At 40.8% G+C, this 24,080-nt stretch overlaps 3 protein-coding genes across 5 annotated transcripts in view; 1 reads left to right on the forward strand and 2 right to left on the reverse strand.

Moving 5' to 3' along the window:
• Positions 1-119: 119 nt before the first annotated feature.
• arrdc2 (arrestin domain containing 2) lies at positions 120-9,926 on the reverse strand. 3 transcript variants are annotated; one of them, XM_082506689.1, is made up of 8 exons: positions 9,838-9,926; positions 8,762-9,016; positions 3,050-3,267; positions 2,849-2,951; positions 2,511-2,767; positions 2,259-2,421; positions 1,764-1,924; positions 120-1,493 (listed from the first exon to the last, which is right to left on the reverse strand). In XM_082506689.1, the coding sequence occupies exons 2-8, from the start codon at positions 9,012-9,014 to the stop codon at positions 1,440-1,442; spliced, it is 1,209 nt and encodes a 402-aa protein (XP_082362815.1). In that variant the 5' UTR covers positions 9,015-9,016; positions 9,838-9,926; the 3' UTR covers positions 120-1,439. The 3 variants fall into 3 exon arrangements, with proteins under 3 accessions (XP_082362815.1, XP_082362814.1, XP_082362813.1); XM_082506688.1 differs by lacking the exons at positions 8,762-9,016; positions 9,838-9,926 and adding an exon at positions 4,640-5,072; XM_082506687.1 differs by lacking the exons at positions 8,762-9,016; positions 9,838-9,926 and adding an exon at positions 4,631-5,072.
• A 6,504-nt stretch (positions 9,927-16,430) lies between these two features.
• Positions 16,431-18,798, forward strand: uba52 (ubiquitin A-52 residue ribosomal protein fusion product 1). The gene is made up of 5 exons (XM_082506473.1): positions 16,431-16,519; positions 16,948-17,059; positions 17,823-17,909; positions 18,217-18,319; positions 18,642-18,798. Exons 2-5 carry the CDS (start codon positions 16,957-16,959, stop codon positions 18,733-18,735), a joined length of 387 nt encoding a protein of 128 aa, XP_082362599.1. The 5' UTR covers positions 16,431-16,519; positions 16,948-16,956; the 3' UTR covers positions 18,736-18,798.
• Positions 18,799-19,327: 529 nt separating this feature from the next.
• The window catches only part of LOC309688817 (homer protein homolog 3-like), a 54,068-nt gene continuing 49,315 nt past the window's right edge, over positions 19,328-24,080 (reverse strand). The window contains exon 9 of the mRNA XM_082504801.1: positions 19,328-23,836. Coding sequence (XP_082360927.1) covers positions 23,651-23,836 — 186 coding nt within the window. The 3' untranslated portion in view covers positions 19,328-23,650. The remainder of the gene's footprint in view (positions 23,837-24,080) is intronic.

The raw sequence follows: 24,080 nt of genomic DNA on the forward strand, positions 1-24,080 counted from the left end.
CTCTAAGTTGTTTTATTATGTATGTTGTATTCTTGTACAGCACTTTGGTCAACGCTCCTGTTGTAATTAAATGTGCTATATAAATAATTAAACTATTAAGGAAACACTGAAGACAAACATCTGTTCAAAAATTGTTTATTAGAAAAAACAATTACAAAAATTTGGGCAATACTGTGAATCAACAATTGCACTTGTATAAAAAAAATAATACATTCGTCGACTTCAGCCATTGTCACACAGCTGAACCTGAAGACTTCTGAAACTCCTTTTTTTTTGGAAGTTGAGGAGAAACATAATCCTTGAGAAGGTTTTTTTTTTTTGGAATGTTCTTTGTCCCTATGTTTCAGTGGTATCTCCACCTAAAGGCTTGACCCACAGCACCGAGGCATCTGGCTCCCACCGAAAGATTCAGTCCACACAGCTCGGAGGTCTCCACTCCTCCTGTCCTTTTGTTTAGCAGCTGGGAGAGCTAATCTACGAGCCTTGTGCAGTTTTATAAGCAAACTGGAACCCCCTATTTTATTACCACTGCATTATAACACCATAGCCATCTAACACTTCAGTGCCTTGAGCCTTGTGTTAACACAACAAGGCTCTTGGAATACATCTACATACATGCTGACTGCTTCTTTTTTGTTCTAAGTTCTTGCAGGATACATTCAGCTCTATCCAGCTCTGTCCGAGAGAACAGCTCCCTGAAACTCTCATGCAAACTTCAACTGCAGATAATTAAGGCACACATATTTTTTTCCCTTTTACATATTGTTACCTGCATGCATAAAATACGTCTACATCTTCTTTTCTGACTTTTCTGCTCCACCGTCACACCTACAGATACAGTATGCGTTCGAGTAACAGAAATCACCGTAGGCACACAATGCATAGTGATGTGTGTTTTAAAAATCTCAGGCATAGGGAAAGTTGGAAACTGAGGGAAATAATTGCACTTCTCTCTTTACGCCACTCAAAGATGACAGTCGGCCATCTTATCAAGAGCGCCTTTTTCAGACATCTGAATGCCAGGTTCAGTTCCAACTTTCCGCCTGGTGAATATCAAGTGATCTCAACCCTTCCCAAAATGTCCCAAATTCCTTGAAAACACAAAAAAATATATAGATATCTTCACGTTAGGGAATCGTTGATTGGGAGGTATTTGTAGCTCACCACGCAGGGAACCAAAAGTCACTTGGGAAGAACAGGAACCAAAGCAGAGAAGTTGCTTTCCTTTCAGCCAGAACAGGAAAGCATCCACTTTACTGGACTGGAAACAAAGTGGCACCTCCTCCACTAACATCCAGTTCCTGTGAGCTCCGTCTCCTGGCGCTCCAGTCAATCTGTTAGCAAGTGCTATTAATCAGAGAGACATAATCCGGGAGAAGACAAATCTCTTGATTTGTTTCGTTAATGAGGCTGCTTGAAGCTCAGGCAGGGCTCTTGGTTCAACATGTCATGCAGCGAGGTCTCATGTTGATGGGCTGAGGGTTGGGGTCAATCTGCAGGAAAGAAAAGAAAATCAAAATGCATCAGATGAAGGTTGGGCAAGCAGATAATCCAGTGTTTGAATAAAACACTCTTCAATTATGCTCAACCTACACTCTGCTTACACCCACAGATTTGTTTCCATTTAGCTATTGTTACACAACACAGCTGAGATCTCAAGGTTTTGGTAAGCAGGGAATAAAAGGCCTTTATATGTAAGCTTTTATATGTGCCACTCAATCGCAGTAAACAACAGGAGTCGCTTCTAGCCAATGGTGACTCACCTCGCTGTACATTGGCGGAGGTCTGAAGCGAAACTCTTGGACAAAAGCCATTAGGGGTCGCTCCAGGATCCCGCTCAGGTCTTCAGCCTGTTGCGAGGCCACGGCGTTGTGGCGCTGCTCGGCCTCCTCCTCGGTTACCACAGAGCTGTAATCCGGAGGAGCTGCAGGGAAAAAACACAGGCAGGATGAGTCCACTCGCGTGACACGACGGAACAGCACAGGTCCAAACATCGAGCTGCTGACTCATGACTTCATTTTGAAAGCCCACGTAACATTAAGCGCCTTTGGCAGTAACAAACACTGATCTGATCCAACATGAGTTTCTGTGGAACCAAAACCTTTGTTTGTACATCTGACTCATGCAGTATTTTGGCTTTCTTGTCAAAGAAAAAAGTGGCATGCTCTAAAAATAATACTGGCAAAAAGAAAGAAAAACTTGTTTGCCATATGGGGAGTTTTTCCTTTTCTTCCCATAAAGCAGTACGGGACACTTACGCTCTGGCTGCTCGGGGATGGCCATGCGCAGCCACTCCAGGTTGACGCTGTACTGGCTGCTGACGCTGGATGTTCGGCTGCCGAAGGGATGGAGGGGTATGGTGCCTATGACCAGAGGCAGCTCGAGACACAGCTTGGATGTTCCGGGTACATCAACACAAACCTGACGGGAGGAAAGAGAGTTTATAATGCTACCTGGACTGAGTGAGGACTCAGAACTGCAGCAGCGCCAATGTTAGGCCGGCAGCTTACCTTCAGCATGTACTCCACTTTGATGATGCGGCACTGCAGGATGGACGGACCTACAGGTGGGATTTTGATGGCGCGGCCGTGCCAGGTTTCCCGACGTTTGGCACCGACGATGTCACCGCAAAGCGTGGCCACGACGGAGCGCTTCTGCTTCATGGTGCCGCGGGCGATGAACGTCTGCGTCTGAATGATAAAAGCTTTGGGGACAACAGATCTGGAGGTAGAGTTGTCGAACTCGGCAAAGACCGGTATCACCTCGCCTGTGGAGAGAGAAAAAGCACGCTTAGAAAGATGAGACACTACAAAAGTTTGAGCACATGGGAAAAGCAGAATGTGCGTACCTGGTGTGTAGCCTTTGCGGTCAATCTTTGCAGTTACCGACACCTGCCCAAAGCTGCGGTACCACGCCCGCGCCATTTTATCCTTCGTACCCGCCTGTGGTGCCTGGAGATTATAAAAACCAGTGAGCAAATTCCATAAAACCCTCAAAATGCATAAATAAATAGATCCCAGCGATTAAAGGTGAAGTCTGAGGCACTTACCAGTAAGGCTGGTGTGTTAATGTCGATGGGCTCGATGACTGTAAATTCCTTCTTGATTTTCCTGACTGTGGCCCACGGCCTGTGTAGCTTAACTTTGACCCAGTAACGGATGCTGCCATGTTTTCCCTCGAAGGAGGTGACCAGAGTTTCTTCTGGCAGCTGGAAGCTGAATGGAAACTCGTGTTTGCCAGCAGGTAGGACTGTCACTTCACCGTTATCTGAAAGAAAGAGGGGGAAAAAATTCTAAGTCAGTCACCTGTTCTTTCATTTTTTTGTTAATTTCCCAAAACAATTTCTATAACAGAGGCGCAGAGACTCGCTCTGTGGTAGGAGGAAATTTGACAGCGCAGACGATCATGTAGCGCAGACTTTGTTTTATTTGATGATTTAATGGTATGTATAATGTATACTTCATATAACCTGCATCAGCTTTGCTTGACAGTGGAAATAAACCTCAATTTGACAGTAGAATGCGCTCTGATTACCTGAAAGCTTATTTATTTGGCAGCAAATACCCACTTTTAAAATTATGCATCACAACAGACACAAAAGTATTCTACATGAATAACGCTTGTTTCATAGGAACAGTCCCGTAAGCCTGTGTTTCTCTGCAATCACATGGTTGCTTTGCTTGCTCAGAGGGGCGGTTCCTTCTCTATTGTGCTGACTGAGAACATGTTTTCCTCGAGCGATATCACACAGCTCGTCTCAACTCTCCTGGGTTCTCTTCACTCTTGCAGCACAAATCCGGGGACTGGTGTTTTGGTTTTGGTGAACCTTTGTTAGATGAATACTCCGATTTCATTTAAACAACACCAACAACATGTCAACTTCACGGGTCAAGTAGGCTGCAAGTAGGCTGCAACAAGAAAGCCTTTCTCGTGCTCATCAGCAAAATCCCCCAAAGCAGATTCAGCTGATATGTGCTGCATGATGTGTTTTCTCATTGCTGGCTGCAGGTTTTCACACAACATGCAGCCGAGCATAGAGGCTAAACTCGGCAGGAAAACAACATAAAAAACCAAGACAAAGCCCCTTGGCTGCCCATTTCCTGCCTGTACTTTAAACCAAAAACAGCTCTGTGTCCAAATGAATGAAGCCAGAAACCTGAGGCAAAGTCAGCATGCAGAAAAGAAGGAAAAACAAGTCTGGATTTGCTTTCAATTTGGAAAAGCCAGTCTTACTTCTTTTATTTTTCCCCACAGACGTTTTGGGGGTGAGGAAGCAGCTGCTGCTCTATGTTCTTTATGTACATGCTCACGTATTCTTCTTCAAGGAAGTAAAAGAAATTAACCTGAATGGTTTTCTTTTTCATTGCCAGCGTTTACACGAGTTGCTGTTCTAGTTTACAAGTTTATAAATCATTCGTAACCAATGCAAAGTCTCCGATCTAAGGTTAACTACAGAAGTGGGGGCAGTTAGACTTTAACTCATCCCAGTCACCATCTACGCAAACATCCTGAAACACACTATTTTAAGTCTGCAGACAATCTGTCCCCACACAGATAAGCTGTTTTCACAGTTGTCTAGACCGCTCGATCACAGAGAGGACACTTTGGCTGCTTGAGTTGACAGACTTACTGGACTGACCTGCCTGCAGCAGCACCTCTCTGCGGTTCAGGTACTCCACTTCGTCGCCGTAGTTCTGGGTGTACGCGGTGCTGGAGCCCGCCGATCGGGACTCGGTCCAGTGCACTTTTGCAAAACCCTCAGCGTGAAGCTTCAGGGAGTCTACCCGACTCTCCCCGGACAGCTCCAGCACCACCCGCCCGGACACAACATCCCCACTGCTGTACACAGGAGGACAGTCCACCTCCGGAGAGTCGAAGACTATGTCAAACTTTTTCAGCTTGTCGAAAATCATTTTTTGCAGGTTTTGCGACTCCTCTCTGTTCTCAAACGAAAAGAAGTGAGAGATTCCTTTATTGTTCCTTCGCAGTGTGTTTAAAGGGTGCTGAGAGTGGCTCTCCAGGTTGCTGCCGCCTACTCTCGTGTGCTCGAAAGCTCGATATGATGTTCACTTTCGGACGGCAGCCTTTTTGCAGGCTGAGAAAGTGGGCGGAGTCTACGGATCGTTATGTAAGGCCTCAGGAGAGGGTTGAAGGCTGGGCGATGCTGCCTTCAGGAACTCCTCCTCGGCGCTGACCCTTCAGACTGCTGCTGTTGTTGTAAATAAGACATAGTCGAGACAGCTTCTTTACTCCGTCAACGTAAACAAGAAAACCTATCAGGTTTCAAAAAAGTGGACAGAACTTGAACTTCCCAGGATTCAAACAGCACATCTGGTAAACAGCAGGCTAAACCCACTTCAAATGCAAAAGAGAAACAAGTGGTGCGTCCGTGTTTTAGGGGGTTGTTGTTGGTCTAATTTGACCTCTTTTCTTTTTCTGCGTGTTTACAAGTTGACCTCCTGCTCCAGGAGGACGGAACAGGTATGAAACCACAGGGATACGTGCTCACAGCAGGGCCTACGAAATGATGTCAGAATTAACATGAGACTGTAATCATGATGAAAATGAAACTGAAAACAACAGCCGCTCATCTGGCCTGCTTATCAAATAAAAAGTCCCGGCATTACTTTCCATTTTGTCGGGCTGTTAAGGTGCAGCAATTCTCCCACACACACGCACACACACACACACACACACACACACACACACACAAAAACGTCCACATTTCCAAACTAAGCCTGAAGGAAGCATAACAAACACGCAGGCTGGGTGTGGAGGCGGTAGAGGGGAAAACGGGGCCTGGGGATGATTGATGGTTACAGGTTCTTAGAAGAAAACAGGCTTACTGGGTATGCCTCGGTCTGGGAGAGACCCTGGGAGGCTCAGGGTAGTTTCAGTCGGTACCGAAGCTGTTTACTCCACTTCTCCCCTGTCTCTTTTAACATACTATTGCAATTCAGTACAAACACAAGCAGCAGTTATTAAAGAAAATAAAGAAAAGTCATAGATGAAACGCAAAGAAAAGCTCTGCGACAGTTTAATTATGTCATCAATAGAGACTTCTTTAAATTTAACATTCGGCTCCAAAAATGTCCGAACAGAGTGATCTGTGCGCAGAAGTGGGGGTTTTAATCCGCCACTTTTGCAGGTTCTCTTCATTCAGGTCTGCTCTGTGAAAAACAAACTTGTTTACGTCTTTGTTCCCGGGACGAAGAGTCAGCTCTCTACTGCCACTTACCGATCAGCTCAAGCCCAAATTTAACTTGTAGCAAACAAGTTGCATGCAAGGAGTTCCGATTTGGAGTAAAAGCAAAGCCAGCACGCCATCTGCTGGTAAGCAGGAGCAAAGCCGGCTGTAAAGTGCTCCATGCTTTAATGCAGAAGGCCATGTGGCTTTCTGCACATGCCTGATAGATCACCCCCACTGTGCAGATGACTCTGTATGATTACTCTCGGAGGGGGACCAAAGGGGCTCCTCTGTGTGTGGAGCTGCTCACTAAACAAATATACGAACTAAATTACGACACAGCAAATATCAGTTCTATAAAGTTCTGCGTTAATTCACAGACAACTGGAGAATAATGAGCCTTAAAGAACACTGCAAAAAGAATGGGGAACAGCAGCAGCTGACAGCACGGTAAAGAGGGCGGCGCCAAGGAGAGCCGTGGCTTGGTTTCCTTGTTGCCATAGTGACATAGGCTGCATTTTTTAAAAACAGCCCCCCTCCACCCCACTCGTTCCCCCCTCTTCCTTCCTTTCTTTCTCCTGTCTTCTACCTCCTCCTCTTTTTTTTCTGCTTAGACCACATACAACATCCCACAGCTTTAATTAAATGTATATTTACTCCTGTTCTAAACTCATCAGGTATAAATAAATAAATAAATGTATAAAATCTAAAAAAGGAAATAGGATTTTGTTCTTGGGAAGATGTAGGACACATATCAGAAGGTTAAGGCTGTGCAAAAATAATTAGCGCTGCTATTTCCTGGAGAGGTCCTGCAAATGTCATTTACAGGACAAACCTCCCAGCGTCTGTGCCAGTGTAACATTATTCTGTACAAACCACATCAGTGCAAAATATACACGTACAACTCGTGCAATAAAGTTTTAAAAAACAAAATAAAACTGCATTTGTGTGACAACATTTATGAGACTTTTTTTTTTCTTTTCTGTGGCTATTAGCAAAGCTAAAGCTGTACCACCAGGTCCATCTTTCATACACAGGTTCTATGGCTCTACACCTTATTCACACTAAACAGTTTTTTTAGGCTTCACTGCTACAATGATCGTTAGGACCAAAAATTGTCAAATCCTCACAAAACTATGTGATTTCACATAGTTTTGTGAGGATTTGACAGTTAAATTGCTTTAAATAGCACACTTCATTTCATGTAATAAGTATGGTGGGATTTAGAAGTTCAACATGATGAAATAACCACAGATAACTCTCCTGTTTGGCTAATTGTAAATAAATCAACAATAAAATAAAAAGTGTTCTTCCAAAATTGATGAATGAGATGAGGAAAACTACAATGAGTTCAATTGGAAACTTGTTCTTTTAGTGACATATATGACTGAGGTGCCTCCATAGTGTAGTGGTAAAAACAAATCTCTTGCGTTGTGTAAGGAAAGGCATCAGGTCTAAAGTAGACAGTGATATATATGATTTAGGATTAAATGTAGGCTGTAGAATTAATATGAATGTAAAAAGCATGCTAAGTGCACCTTTAACCACAGAGCAGAAGGCGCAACTGTTGCAGCAGATAATGATGCACTGTCTGGAATTGCAATTTCAATTCAACTGCACTGCAGCCGCTGGAATCTAAAACTACTGGCATCTACTTATCTGCCCAAAATATGGAGTCAAACACAGCATCCTATGAAACATTAACCACTGTGTTTATTTACACTGCTACGATGGCCTGTGCTCTCTGTTTCTCGATGCTGTCCATGCTCAGAGAATTCAACACGTTACATTACCACGTCCAGTACAACGTCATACCCAGTGAACAAACTGCATATGTTTGGACTTTACACTAATGGGTTTGTGTTTAATGTCAAAGATTATGCTATCTGGCAGATATATCTGGTCGCTCACGCAGGTTTCCGCGCAACACATTTGGCCCAGGTGGCTCCAGTTTGCAAACTGCATCGACTACAAGACGCAGTGTTGACCAGCTGGCACACAAACAACAGATCAGCAGTTTAACACCACATTATTCGGCGCAGAGAGAACACTTTTCATCCACCAGGTGCAACATACACTGAAATACAGTTGTTACGTTTATATTTAGCAACAGAGCCGCAAACTGCAGAAACTTTATTGACAATAAGACTACACAGCTACATTATGGGACAGAAGAAGTAGAAAAAGAGTATGAGAATGGCATCAGGTTCAACACAAATAATACAAGTGTCTTTAAAAGTGCTGTCCTGCCCTTTCCAGCAGTCGCAGTTAATAGTTTGTGTGTTCACCACTACTGTCACTGCATCGAGTGCATCAAAAATTAACTCATTTGCTCACTCAGTTGTTTGTTTTGTTAAATATAAAGAAGAATGGCAAAAAATCTACTTCTCACTTGCAACTTTTGCATTATGTGTGAGCCTAATAGTGTGTTTGTGTCTCAACAGAACCTTGAAAAAAAAGACTGTGGAAATTCACCTGGGGATATTTTACAGTCAGAGTGAACATTAACAACTGTACAAACAGAATACTAATTACTCCATGTCAGTAATATTATCTGCAATCTTTAATACTAACCTCTGATCAGATGCTGTCTCTTCCTAAAATAGGTGACTTTAGAGGTGTAGTCATTATAGACGGAGTTCATGCCACGGTTTTCCAGCCAGTGTGCTGTGGCTACTCCTCGTCCCAGCACCTTCATGGAGTGTACTCTGGTGGCCCTGCGCAGCTCCAGGACCACCTGGCCAGACACCACCTCCCCTCCAATGAACGCCGCATCAGCCGGACCATCCAGCTCTAGGGTGAAGGACTTTATGGAGCTCAGTGCCATTTCTACATGCGAGGACAGAAGAACAGCACATAATGTGCACACACTGTTCACCAAGGTTGAATAGGTTGCCACAGTAATGATGCAAAAGTGTGCAAAACTGTTTTTTGGGTGCTGTAAAAAATATAGGTCTACTGCAAATAGAAACAGTCAGGCAGAGTATATATACTGTAGCGTGTCAGCTGGAGACATGAATGCTTCTAAAGCTTCTGTAAACACTAGGGAACCATGACACAATGAAATTATGCATGATGTCCTACCTGCCATGTTTAAAGGCTGAATTTAAACGTGTACAATGCATTAAATAAAACTCGAATCGAACATACAGTACTGCAGTTTTTCTTTCAGAGTTATTTGTAGGGTGGGGTTTGGGTGGTCTTAATTAGGGTGTCGGCCAAGATAGCAACTATTATGCGGGCTGTTTCGGTTTACAAACATACTTCATAATAATAAAACGCTCCAGTGTTTCTGCTCTTTAAACACAAATCAGGCCTAATGGTTACTTGGATGGTTTTAGTTACCTGTTTGGCCACGATGCATTTAAATTCAGTCAGCAATATTACAAAAACATTTCCCTATATACACCAAAGCCACATCTGCTTTGTCGTGCTATAATACTGTAGTAACAACCAACACATGTTTTCTGTTTATCGTAATGCATTTGGATCAAGACAAGTTCAGCCTAATATTATTTCCATTATGCGGCTGCTACGTTTCAAATTTATAAGCGTCCAGAAGAGCAGGTTAGAGTTAAGAACAGGAACTACGTCTTATTAAAACAGCTGCGACCGCTGATGTGACGTTTAAAAGGCTCCTACTAACTCACCGACGGAAGATAAGAGACGTAGAGGTCCTCGCGAGGGTCGACGTGCTCAACTGTGCGTTCGCTCTGACTCAGTGAATGTTAAATGGGAGCCCGGGCTTTATGAACGGGGGCAGGTTTCAACGCCCAGATACAAGACAGCTCCGTGCTGTACTCCAATGAAGAAGAGTACATGCTCGCACATGCCCGCCCACTTTGCCGCTGAGGAGGAGGAGGAGGAGGAGGAAGCACCGCGTGGAGTGTGCTCGCTGTACATCAGTTAACAAGGTGATTTTTCCCCGCTGTATTTACACAGTTTGTAGCATACTTCACCCGTGTTTATGTCTGTATATAAACAAGGTTTAGGTTAAGGATAGAGAAGGGTTGACTGCAGGCTTTTATTTTGAAGGCCGTGTGTATTTTTCATTTGAACTATCAACGCTTAGTTCTCTTAGTAGTTTTTCTATTTGCATTATAAATACCAAAAAGTGTGTATTAAACTTGAAATGTAAAAGCCTCTCTGTGACAGTTGTGAGGCAGACGTGCCTGGACGCATGTCAGGCGTTTAAAAAGGAGGAGAACAAGGGCAATGAAAAGTGTTTTCTTGTTTGCATCTCAGTCATGTGCCCCAGCTGAAAGATCTGCTCACATGTTGGTCTAAACTTGATTAAGTTGTGATATGATCATATTACTCACTCGGTTTTTTTGTGTTTGTAGAGTTTCGTCAATTAATGATAAAAATGTGATTATTAATAAATCAAATCAAATGTAAAAAATAAAAACATCCTTTTCAGCATTTTCTGTCTAATGATCAGCGTCTATCAGCGCAATATGCTGTATATTCATTATTTTCATGTATTGGGCTTACATGTCTACAGCAGTTCAGATAAATCAGTGAAATCATAGTTGTCCTTTATAAGCACTCGTTAATATTAAACTTCTATGTCTTGAAAGCTTAATTATTAATCATTTCCATTTACTTTAAGTGCTGATATTTTCTAATCTGGTCATTCTGGAGTTTAATCTGATATTGCTCTGTCTCCCTGGCTGGCCTGCTAACTTTCCAGCCCGTAACTGGACTGTTGCCTTTAAATGGTAAATGGCCTGTATTTGTATAGCGCTTTTCTAGTCCCTAAGGACCCCAAAGCGCTTTACACAACCTGTCATCCACCCATTCACACACTGGTGATGGCAAGCTACAATGTAGCCACAGCCACCCTGGGGCGCACTGACAGAGGCGAGGCTGCCGGACACTGGCGCCACCGGGCCCACCAGTAGGCAACGGGTGAAGTGTCTTGCCCAAGGACACAACGACCAAGACTGTCCAAGCCGGGGCTCGAACCGGCAACCTTCCGATTACAAGGCGAACTCCCAACTCTTGAGCCACAATCGCCCCATAGCCACGATCGCCCCATTTAAGGTTGATGAACTCTATAGCGTCAGTTTGTTTACCCCTACTTGCTTCCATTGCAGGCTTCTTATTATTACTATTATTACTATTTTATCATCAGGGCCTGCTTCTCTGTGTCAAGGCTGTGTATTGCTACAACATGGATTGTTTTTATGGAGTTTTGTGGTCAGTCATGCTTGAAGGAGGGGATGAGAATATTTCTCCAAAACACACGGTAACCTTCTTCTTGGCAGTCAGCGTTGACAGTGTAAACAGGGTGGAAGCAGGACAGTCGGGTTCGAGGCCGCTTTAACTCTGCAAGATATTGCAGATGAGGCTAAAGGTTTATGTTTAAGCCATCTAACTGCTAAAGCCGCACTTGTACACTGACTCAACATTTCACACAGTGCTAGCCTGGGTAAACATTTATTTATTATGATCAGGCCAGCAAGTTCATGGGAATTCTTCTGCAGTTCTCTGAAAAACAAAAAACAAAAAAACACCTGAACTTAACAGATTTGTAATTTTTAAAGAACTCGAGGATCATGGCAAAAGATTAACACGAGGATACATTTGAACAACAGTACATGTTTGTTTTTTTGTAGAAGCTTGCAGAAAACGTAGTACCTGTGTTTGACCTTTTTAATCATTCACACTGCTACATGAAAACAGTTACGTGAAATTTTAAAACATGGATTTATTCATTTTTAGAAGCCTTTAAAGAAAAAACAATAACAATATCAGTAATAATCACATATTCTCTTTAACACTCTTTGTTAACAAAAAATGCTATTCTCAGTCACATGACGCCTAATGAGAGACGTGACTGCAGCCTGTGTGATGCAGGTTCAAGGGTTTGATTGCGTAGTCCTCACTGCTGGTGGTTCTGAAATGCTGCTGGACCAGTGGAAACCTGATGTTGCTCTATTTAAACAACAAAGATCAATAAACAGAATAATCAATATTATTTAATGATTCACAGGATAAGACAAAAATGGAAGGAAATAGAATGTATATAATTAGTGCAGTAGTCTTGCCACTAATATTATTTTTACTAATTTGGGAGCAGATATCACAATCCTGGCTCCTTCACACAATAAAGGGGAGAAATTAATTTTTGCACCGTGTTGATTGACCGATGCAGAGTTTTCCTGTTCGTCTTTAAAAGAAGGTAGTCGTACTTGGTGGTGCTGAGGCCCAACCCTTGTTCTGTCAGACACAATGAAAATGTTTAATATATTCACATATCTCTTTGAGCAAGAAAGAAAAAGAAAAGAAAAAGAAAAAATAGTAGTAGCATCAGATATAACACAGGAGGATCATTACATCAAGCTTAACATAGCAAAATACATCATCATCAAATGCAAGTCCAGGCTCTATGAGTCAAGTTAACCTGAAGTGAAAAACAACCATTCTTTATCTGTTAGTGAATGTTTAAAATACAAAACTAAGCAGGAGGTGTGCTATCTTACATCAGAGAAGGAGATTTTGTTGGTGGGGACTGACATCCTCTCATCCATCCCTTGTGTAGAGAACTAACATTTTGTGCTTTTGAATCCTAACAACTGGAGCTTCTGGGAAATAAACAAAACAGATGAATCCAGGCAGATAAATGAAGACAGAATAATATAATAGCCTTGCATTTTTATCCTAATATCGTATCATAATACTTTTGATTTTAAAAGAAACTTTTAGTCGCACAGTCAACCTACAGATCATTCAGGTGAAAACCTGTATCAAACTGTAATCCATGACCTCACTCTAATTTTATTTTTTTTAGACTTTTTACTAAGACAGAAAGATTGGAAACATAATATACAAAAAAAACTCAAAAAGATAATCTGGTTTTAAACTTGTAGTCAAATATTAACATTTAAACACTGAGTATAGCAGATGAATGCAGACCATCATCAAGTAAAAGTGTTCCTGCTGAGTCATGTCTCCTCAAATTAGACAAAGAGTTCGTGTAACAATGAGCATAGCCTTTGGATGCCAGCCTCTTTCTTGGTATCCAAGGGCCATGAACTTTTGCTTAGCTTGATTTAATAATTCCGGTGTTGTGAATTATTAGTTACCAAGAATGAATACTAGGGAAAAAAAGCCTGTGTGGGCATGGAAGAATATTCTAACCCAGGTTGTGGTAACAAAAGTCCTCCCTAGCTGTGGAGGACCAGGAGTCGGTTGAAGCAGTGTTGTGCTTGCTCTTTCACCACAGGCTGCCTGTATCAAAAACATAGATAATTCATTTATTATTTGTGTAGTGGGGAGTCCAGAAACTAGTAATAATTTTCGTATTTTGCATCATTTTAAAATTACCTTTGAATCAACTGGATGTAAATGTTACTGTACATCTTAAATCTCAAGCAGGACTACTGCATCAAAAAAGAGCTATAAAGAGAGGCACCAGGCACTATGGCATTAATTGCTTCTACTATTTGACATCTTTGTGTATACAGCCGATCATGTGGAAGGGGTTTTCCAGTGAAGCAGAAAGGTTGCAGACCTGCAGACACCGGGCTGACTGAATGATGTAGCGTGGGTCGTCTGTCTTTCCACAATCTTGACACGATCAAACCCAAAGGCACTGAAGAGGTGTGCTGGAGGGAAACAAAACAACAGCCACCGTTATGATTTGTGTGCTGATAACACCCATGTCCTGGAAAACTTCATGAAAAGGTCAATACTCTTTTCACTTCTGCACATCTACTTTAAGTTGACACTCAAGGTCAGACTATGCACACAGCTGACAATAGACCTGAGAAAATGGGTTCCCTGGAGCAGATGAGGATTTACAGGGAAGACACTAAATTCAGTTATTAATCATGACCTGCAGTTATGGCATTGGGTGCAAATGTATGAGAAACCTGTGGGTAATACATTTATTGCATGTAGTTGAAAAGCTGTAGTCAGTGTTAGGTTATTTTACCTTTATATTATTTTATTGTTAATTTATTGCTAATTTTATTGTTAATTAATTACGACTTTTATGTGACCTAAATCAGGTATAAGGTTGAAAAGTTCAGTTGTGAGAATTTTGAGAATTTCAATTTTTTCATGGAAATTTCTATCAGAGTAAATATTTGTCCTACTAGAACAGTTTATATCAAGCAGTTCAGATTATCATCCCTGCCACGTCGTTATCAGAATATAAAGCTATCATTGCGATGTCTCATGACGTAAGAGATGCTGCACCCACTTTATTACCCGTTTCACTGATTGAGCAGCCCTGCTCCAAGTTCCCTGAAAGGTGTTGTTGTACTCGGAGACAAAGCTGTGATCACACACGTCCCCTTTATTTGTGGGACTCTGTCTTCTACAGAGAAATTAATGATTTTGTTAAACATTACATTCTCCTGGATTCATAGATGAGTGCTCACAATCACAAGAGGTCCCATACGTGTTATTTGTTACAAGGTGATGACATTGAAAGGACGGCATTTTGAAAAGGTTTACCTTCTTCTTGAGTGTAAACACCCAGATCTGATTAATATTCATGTCAGTCAAATGTCACTTTAGCAAGGAGTCCATTATCTAATGTGGATTTTTCAATTTTACCAGAAAATCCAAAACAATTAATCTGATTATATTTTAATTGTGTATATTTTACTAAGCTAGATGTTTAACTGTAGCTTTAACAAAAGGAGAGCCAGAGTGTGGAATGAAGCTCACTCGGATGGTGCTTTCCAGAAGCTTTTCCACATGCTGGATCCTAATGGTGGTGAATGTTGGTCGGATGGGTCTCTGAGGGAGTTGTAAGGAATGAGCCTGGAAATTCTGGGCATGCGTGGTGAGGTATTCAGCTATCCGAGAGTCTGTTTCCATCTTGAAGTTAGTTTTATGCATGGCACGTGGGATCAGGAGAATCTGTGGCAATGAGTGATGCTGGTAGGACACCGCTGTCTCTGTGAAGTACTCAGTGTACCCCAAGTCCTTGGCATGCCCCTGGGCTGGGACAGGGTGATGACATGGCTCTACCTTAAATTAAAATGCTGGAAGTCCTCTTGGAAACAGGTTGAGTATGCATCTGGAACGTTTCTGTACAAAAATGGGATGTTGGTCGATGGGAGCAGCTCTTTCCCCATTCGACGGGCTGAAATCAGTGTTTTCTCCAACAAGACAGTCATACTTAATACCACAACTGTCCTACTTGAGTTACTGTAAATTGCTTGTTTAGCATAAATATGATTCTGAAGCAGGTAAAGAAAATGCTGCAATGCTTCACCAGAGAAACGTCTGTGCTGTGGAACATGGTAATGTTGATACTGCTGCTTGCTGCTCCTGCAGAGAGAAAAATAAATACTGTGGTGTCCTGTTACCTGTCGAAGACAGTGAGTGGAGTGGACACAAAATTATTCAGCAGGAAGATGTATTTCCATAATAAGGATATGTAAAATGTCTGTGTTATTTTAGGTATGAGAATTTTCCAAAACAGAAAAATGCCTTGCTGAGGACACAGTAGACTCCTCTTTGCCTTTTCAAGGTGGCGTTAATTCTATAAAGTCTTGTCTATTGGTACCATAATACATAATCATAGATAATAAAAATGCATTTGGCACTTAACTCATTTTAAAAATATGGGCATAAGCTTAACGGTCTATGTTTTGAAATGATTAAAATATAAAACAAAATAATCCGTCTTTGTCACAAAATAAGCTAAAAAGTTTATTTTTCACAGCTGTAGATTACCTAAAATGTCCTTTTGCAATACAGCATGATCATTTCAACATTACAGTGGAACATAGGCTTTAGGGGGCATTTTAAATAACGAGAGCGCAATTAAAATACAGAATATATTTAAAAAGCTTTGATAAGACACAAAATTCAAGTTAGATATGGAAATGCATACATTTGAAAAAGCAGCCTCTTTTTGTTTCATTCATACGGGTTGTCGGTGATCGCAGTCACTTCCAGTTCTTCAACAGCAGGTGTCCGTCAAAGTTCATTTTTGACCACTCTGAATCTTCACAGGCTCATATAATTCACAATGAGAGTCGGCACTCTGTCAATCGTTATATTCGCTTATTTTATGCCGGTATTATTTAATTAACTGATTTGTATGAAGTGTCAGAGCGAATTACACTGCTCGCTCCAGTTGTCTGTTTATAAGCCTCCGTGGTGTACAGATCTGATTATTACAGCTAAATGAAAGGGGAAATATCTAAGATGTTTTCATAATGAAAAAATAAAGTTTTAAAAATGTAAACACTTTGACTTCAAATCACATTTTATTCTCAAAGAGACAGCAAATTAGGAAGTGACGTATTTCAGCGTCAGCCTCTTCCGCTCTCTTTTCGTTGAGGCTCAGCTAGCGGCCGGGTGGGTAGAACGTTTTGTTCAGCAATATTTAACGTTTTTAAGATTATAATAAATGTTTGAAGTTGAGTAAAACAATATCGCTTTCATCCTTTAATGACAGCATGTATGTTTGATGTAGTCTTACATTAGTTTCAACGAATAAAATTGACATAATTGTGATTAAATTCCGCGCTGACGATAAGCATGTGGCAAGGCCTGCAACGAGCCTCTTCTGCTAGCGCTTGCTAATGTAATGCTAACTTACCAAAAGCGCCGACAGTCGGCAAAATGATGAAAAGACTTTATTTATTAGGATAAAAGTTCCGAAATCTTTTATGATCTAGCTTTTTTATTCATCTCGCAGGCGATTCGGTTTTTACTGTGATCAGTCAGCGAGCTAAGTAGCTACACGGCTAAAAGTAAAGCTAACGTCATTTTTCTGTGAACAGCCTGCAAACATGCAGATCTTCGTGAAGACGTTGACGGGGAAGACCATCACCCTTGAGGTGGAGCCCAGTGACACTATTGAAAATGTCAAGGCAAAGATCCAGGACAAGGAAGGTGAGCTAACTCGTCTAAAGTGACTTCTTGAAAAATATTTGGCTGCTCAAGATGTAATTGGTCTACACCTTAAAAAGGGACAATTCGAGTGTGCCAGACTCTACATTTTAATACATGAAACTGCGAATTGGTAGATATTTAGTGTCCAGAACTCTAGTGGCTGTGGTTTTGAATTAGAAACGTGGGTTCTTTGCCTTTAAGACTGTTAGAATAGAATAGAATTCAACTTTATTGTCATTGCACATGCACAGGTACAGGGCAACGAAATGCAGTTTGCATCCATCCAGAAGTGCTTTAGTGATATAGATATATTACAATATATATTAGCAATAATATAGATATGTGAGTATATTACAGAAATGGGTCTATTATGGTATGTTATAATGTACACGGTATGAAGTATGTTGTGAATATTCTATAACTATAAGTATGTACAGGCTGTAGTGAGTACAAGCTATGTACAGGATATGAACAGGATATAAATATGAAAAAACTATACAGAATATGAAATAAATAACTTTACAGAATCTGGGATATACAGCTATACAGAAATGGGAACTATGCAAGTTGTAAACAGTTGTGTTATGGTTATGGTTTAGGGTACAAGTTGAAATAGGTTTGCACTCAAAATCACACATTAGACCACAAAGGTGACATAGATGGACTTGTTTGGAGCAACCTGTGAAGTGATTTAGCTTTAGATTCTGTTGTAGTTAATGTTCATGTTAAAGTGCAGATTGGTTGACTAGTGTTGTGTTTACAGGAATTCCCCCTGATCAGCAGCGTCTGATCTTTGCTGGCAAACAGCTGGAGGATGGCCGCACACTGTCCGACTACAACATCCAAAAAGGTAACGGCTGTGTTGTTTCTGAAATTGGCAGTAGCACACAGTAGACAAGCTGCCTATTATATAAGCGTTATGAGAAAGTACTCATTAAATTTGTTTTATATCACAAATGCACTTTGCTGCAGTTGCCAGTAGTTTGTATATAACACCATTTTGGATATGTAGCTATGGTATGGTGTCATTATTTCTGTGTTAAATGATTTTTGATTGACTTTTAAATAACCAAGGTGTGCATCAGTTTTCCTGGTAGAGTAGGCTTTCTGTTTAAATATAAATTTGACATTAACATGATGTATTTACTGTTCACCAGAGTCTACTCTCCATCTGGTTCTGCGTCTGCGTGGTGGCATCATTGAGCCCTCACTCAGGCAACTGGCCCAGAAATACAACTGCGACAAGATGATCTGCCGCAAGTAAGTCCAGTCCTAAGTATGAAAATTTGATTATCCTCAGGCCTGCTCTTATTTCTGTTGATATACATTTTAAATATATAATTCAGTGTTGGTAGAGGACCTTATAAACTACATTTGGAGGTCTTTGTATATATTTGAATTGAGAAATAATCAGGTAGATAGAATTACTTTGGTTTGGTTGCACAGTGCTTTAGTGTCACCTGAAATGGCAGTTGGGAACAGCTGACCTTAGTTTTTGGCTGAAGTGGGTTTTCTCAGGATCTTTTTCATTTCTAAACCCTGAATGTTTTTAAATTGGTACGCTGACCTTTTTGTTTTGCAGGTGCTATGCCCGTCTGCACCCCCGTGCTGTCAACTGCCGCAAGAAGAAGTGCGGACACACCAACAACCTTCGTCCCAAGAAGAAGCTGAAGTAAACATTTACAACTAAATTGGCACTTTGTGCTATTTTGTGTTAAAATAAATGTAGAAAAAAAACTGCTGCTTGTCTGATTTGTGTTATTTAATGAACATGTAAAGGTGTGTGTTTGTTAAATTCACTTGAAAAGTGACCATAAGGCTGTGCTGGCTAAATTAACAGCCAGGAAAAAGTAACCAGATTAACTGCAGTAAGGTGAAGCTGGTGTAATTGACTATTGGGATTTAACAAGAGCTTCCAATTAAGTCCTGGGATACTCATGAAACCTGCTTCTTGGATCTGGTTTAGGATTAAACTTAAGATCTGTTCCAAAACTAGATGATGATAATTTTGTGTAGTTTACAACAAAAGGTGTCAATTGACATCAATGTTGGGCAACAAAATACGCAGCTGGTGTAGTGATTTAGAAGTTAGTGTGCAGGTTTTATCTGGCTGATGATTAAATACAAGCTTTCTCACTGATTACTGTTCTAACCCAAGCAACATGAAGGGAATAGTGAACTTGAACTATTTCATAAATAAAAAAAGTGGAAATGTGAGGATTAACACCAGGTTTTTGGGGGGTTTTCATCACACAAGAACCACAGCAGTGACTTTGCATGACAGTTTTAATGTTTAAAACATTTATATACAAATCCCATACAAGCACCTGCTCTCCTCAGATTCAGTTTTCGTACCTTGTACTTCACAACACTTCAATGAGACTAACCTGAACTAAACTATTCTGAGGTATTTAGTCATACTGAAAGGTTAAATGTGTCAGAAAGCAATGAATGATGGGTAAAAGCTGACATGAGATGAAGATCAGTGTCACTCATAAATTGGCTGTTTGTCGATTCCAGTTGTGGCTTCTGTTGGACATCTTTGGTACTGCGATCTCTCAGAGCGGGCAACAGACGGTTTTTTAAAAAGTCCTTATTCCACCGTATTTTCTGAGGGATCCACACTCAAGTTCAAAAATATATCCTTCAAACATCTGGTGATCTGCATTTCACAAAATGTATCGTGAGACTTTACAATAAGGGGTATCAAAGTGTATTATTAACTCTTCAGGACAGGCATATTTGAACAGAACCATAAAGTGCAGTAGTAAAACGTGGTTTATCATTGCAGCCACAGATGATGATAATAAAACACCAAATCTCTAAAAGGAGACAGAAGTGCAATTTAACTCAACAGGTCCTGAAATATGAGTTGGATTACTCCTTTCATGTTATGTAGCTACACAATAATACTGCACATTAGTCTGTTTTAAGACCACTGATTATATTTTGTATCATAATCACGTGTTGTGAAATGCTTAATTATCCTTATTCTAAAAGGAAAAAGTATTTAATCTCGCAGCACACAAGAACTACGCCTGTGTTAACACAGTATCATTGTGCAGCACTCAAACAGGAATAAGGCCGTTTGAAGTGTTTCTGATGTCATTCATGTGGAGCTTATTGAGAGGAGCTGCTAGCCTGTTTTCTTCATGCTTACTAAAGGCTGGTAGCAAATTCGCATAATCTGGTGGAGCGATGACAAAAAATGCGTGTATCAACTATTAACAGGCAATTAAGCTAGAATTTTTTTTATTGCTAATTTGTTAATTGTTGCATGTAGCAGCTGATGTTAGAAACCCCCAGACCTTTTGTAACTTGTCAAAGTGATGAAATATCAATCTTTATACCAAGTGTTAATGTGATAATAGCAGTATAATGCAGAAATGTGTCATTATTAACATATTTAGTACATTCAGAATTAGAACTGCTGCAGCAATTCTTTTGATTATCTGCACTAAAACTTAAGAGAATCCTAAATCAGTATATCATACACACTGGCAGCTGAACATGCTATAACACTAACAAGGAAAGTAAGAGGGGGTAATAACGGGATGCTATTACATTATATTGTAGTTTATTACATTAACACATTTCACAATTTGACATGTTACGATTCTGGCAGTCACTGCATCACCAGCTGCAAAGACCTGCACCTTATTTGTACCTAGACTATTACTGTCATACGAAGGAATCAATAACTCATTACAGGGCAAGAAGCAAAGATCGATAGATATTGTGCATCAGAAATTCTCATACAGCACTGACAGACAAGTCAATTAAGTACCAATTTACTAAAACTTATGCAGTTGTGCTTTTAACTGGAGCGGTCCGAGGTTACACGCACACATCCTCGCATGTTTCACCATTTATGTGAGGACACTCGTGCTTAGCAAAGCCTTAAGGGACATTTCACCTCAAAATAAGATACATCAATAGTTTTATTTATCCATCTAAATCTATTTGACCTCAGCTGTAGACATATCTACTTTCTCATCTTACTATAATACACAGATTTTATTATCATATGCAAAATTTGTTTCCTCCAGCTCCTCCTACACGACCAATACTTGAGCACCTAAAGTTGGCACACAGGTACATCCTAGGAAGGTTCTTATCCATATCACATGACAGCCACCTAGTAATGGATTAAAACAACCTGTTTTTGTTTGTTTTTAGCATTTAACACCTTATAAAAGCATCAAATCTTATTATTTGATAACAATAGCATCTGATTTATATCCAAAAAGTTTCAGTTGTTTATGATATAGTATAGATTGCCTGGCAATCAACTAGCGACAGGCTTTTAAACTGACCTGATTTTAGACTTTACACACCTGTAACACAGCAAACAATCCTACAGCACAGGCATGTGCTAGTTAATATAACGGAACTAAAAGGCAGATTTACCTTGTGAGCAGATTGATGTAAGATTTATATTCTTTCTACTTAACCAAGCCTATCAGCTGTATCACTGGATCTACCTGTAATGAGAAGTTTCTACTCATAACAGTGTGACAGCATGTAAACGTTAACAGCAGCCTCCTCAGCTCTGTTGTAAACTTGACTAGCTGCAATCTTCGTTTGGTTGGTGAGTGCAGTTGGGCAGAAAGAAACTAACTCCTACACAAACCTGCTCACACCAAAGTACCAGGGTCAAACGTTCTGCTATTTCTTTGATTTCAAATGCATTGTTTGTGTTTGTGGTCATTATGTTCAAGAGAATGCATAGATGCTTCTAATCGTCACCCTCACCAGAGCAAAAACATGTACATTTTGGGGGTAACTGTCCCTTTAAAGTACCCTTTAAAGTTGTTGGGGTCGTTCCAAATGTCCTCACATCAATGGTTTTGAACCAGTATTAGTAAACACACACACACAGCTTCACATTTCTTGGCAGGTATGGGGCTTCTGCAGAGCTCATGCAGGGCTCTTGTAGTGATCTACTCTGCAGCTCCACCGAGCCTCTCTCTAGGGTTATTACTATTATGGTAACTGATAGTGTTAAGCAACAAGGAAAAAGTACATTAAGCAGAATTGTTATATAACTTTGTGAACACGGACAAATGTAAACAAAATAAAACTTGGCACACATGTTGTGAAGTGCAATCTCAGTGTCCGGGTGGGAAAACGGCACGTGTACAGACCAGAGCTGCTGATATTACTCTCCATAACAAACTCAGTTCCTGCAGCTTGAATTTTGCAACATTTGTGGCCGTTTTCTCCATCCTAACTGCGAGTAACTCATCGATGAACATAAATAATAGAGTAAGTGGTGAGAAAGAGCAGTCCTTATAAAACATGAACAAAAACAGTTGTACGCTGGCGATGGAGGAGACAGAATGGGAGCAGGTTGTTGCATCTCTGAGTTTGTAGATGTTCGGGCTGGTGTCAGACCAGTCTAGGCTGATGATGGTGAACTGGAGCAGAGTTTATTCAGGGCCTTTGCTTCCAGAAGCTCTTACACAGCTCACACTTTTACCGGGTGCATCTCCACAGTATCAGCAGAGGATCGTCACTTTTTAAAAGCAGACATGACAAATACGTACATTTAAGAACTGAAAAAAGCGAAAACGCTTCTGCCAAAACTGCACTGAAATAAGCATTTATGGAAAGCCACTTTGTTTCTGTGACCCAAATATGGAGGTTTATGAAAAGTTGTTTATGTTTAATGTAGCTATAAAATATAAAAGCAGATTATATTTGATTTCACAGCTCTCCCAAGGTTGATGAAACCCTTGCTCTTACAGCGCTGCAGTTTCATGGTTCGAGGGTTTCAGACTTCCTACTTTCCCTGTCAGGTAAAAATCTTCCTTCAATATCGGCCTTTGCAAAATTCTACGGTAATCAACTCAGGGTGTTATGTACCATTAGGATGAAATGCTTCACCTCTCTTCTTTACTACTGAAAATCACAAGGTCAGACTTTGACAAAATCCACTTTCGGACATGCACTTCTTTCCATTTACCGCACGGCATTTGAATGCATCGGTTTACATCCAAATGAACACTGCAGTAACTTTTCTATGTTGCGACTGCAATCCTACTAGGGTGGACCGAGTAACATTTACAGATCACTTTAGCATAGCAGAGGGAAAAAGAGGACAGGGCTCGCCAAGACGCGAGGTAATCTGAGGAATGCAATGTGGAGGGCGATGCAGGAGGCTCAGTACAAGATCTCTTTTTACTCAGTAATGTTTCAGCATTGGCAGAGTGTGTTTAAGTCACTAAAACTCTCCAATGCTCCATGTATTGCAAAGATTGCATCACTTTGTGGGTGCGTCTGAGGGAAGCTATAATGTAAATCTGACTCATGTCTGAATGAGGAGATAAAAAAGTCTGAAAAGTGCTCATTTTTATGGCACCAGCAACAGGACTTTTATATGAATGGTGTGAATGGCAAACAGCACAGGTGGTTTGCTCTGCACATAGCACCTTTAAGAGGTTTCCAATGCTGGACTGATGGTGAAAAACAAAGAAAGTTCAACTATAGTGTGTTTGCCTCCATGTTGCTCTGATCCCGTCTCTGCTGTTAGATCAGTTAAACTGGAGGGAACGAGACTGTGGAGATGCACCCCAGCTCCTGCTGTGGCTACTTGCTGACCAGTTTTGCCAGACTCTCTCTCAGGTTGTTCAGGTCACCGATTTTGATGTCCAGAACGTCAATGATCCGTCGTACCTCGACCTCCGCGTGCGCCTGCTCCTCCCGGTTGGAGGCCAGGGTTTTTTCTGAGCTTTGAACGCGATCCTCCAGCTCCACATTTCGTCTCTCCAGATCCTGCAGAAGCACGGTTATTAATTCAGGTTTTCATTTTTCTCTTTTCATTTAACCCAGTAATTGCTACCAAAAGTGCATCTTTGCCCACATTCTTATCCACAAAATGCCATAAATGTTAGTTTCTCCAGAATATGTTGACAAGATCGACAAGTTATGTTTTGGGAAAAACCAGATCACAATTAACCGAGTAGAAAAAGTACAGGCCTTTATGCCTTTATATTGTGTTTCTATACATTTAAACTTC

Source organism: Aulonocara stuartgranti, assembly GCF_965226115.1.
Source record: "Aulonocara stuartgranti genome assembly, chromosome: 15".
NCBI classification, from domain to species: Eukaryota; Metazoa; Chordata; class Actinopteri; order Cichliformes; family Cichlidae; genus Aulonocara; species Aulonocara stuartgranti.

What these genes read in the sequence shown, in the direction of transcription:
- uba52 (XM_082506473.1), top strand. Translation starts at nt 16,957, where the DNA reads ATGCAGATCTTCGTGAAGACGTTGACGGGGAAGACCATCACCCTTGAG. An exon ending in AAAGATCCAGGACAAGGAAG is followed by an intron (nt 17,060 to 17,822) that starts GTGAGCTAACTC and finishes TTGTGTTTACAG; the next exon opens with GAATTCCCCCTGATCAGCAG. An exon ending in CGACTACAACATCCAAAAAG is followed by an intron (nt 17,910 to 18,216) that starts GTAACGGCTGTG and finishes ACTGTTCACCAG; the next exon opens with AGTCTACTCTCCATCTGGTT.
- arrdc2 (XM_082506687.1), bottom strand. Translation starts at nt 4,913, where the DNA reads ATGATTTTCGACAAGCTGAAAAAGTTTGACATAGTCTTCGACTCTCCG. An exon ending in GCTGCAGGCAGGTCAGTCCA is followed by an intron (nt 3,268 to 4,630) that starts GTAAGTCTGTCA and finishes TCTTTCTTTCAG; the next exon opens with ATAACGGTGAAGTGACAGTC. An exon ending in CATCCCCGAGCAGCCAGAGC is followed by an intron (nt 1,925 to 2,258) that starts GTAAGTGTCCCG and finishes TTTTCCCTGCAG; the next exon opens with CTCCTCCGGATTACAGCTCT.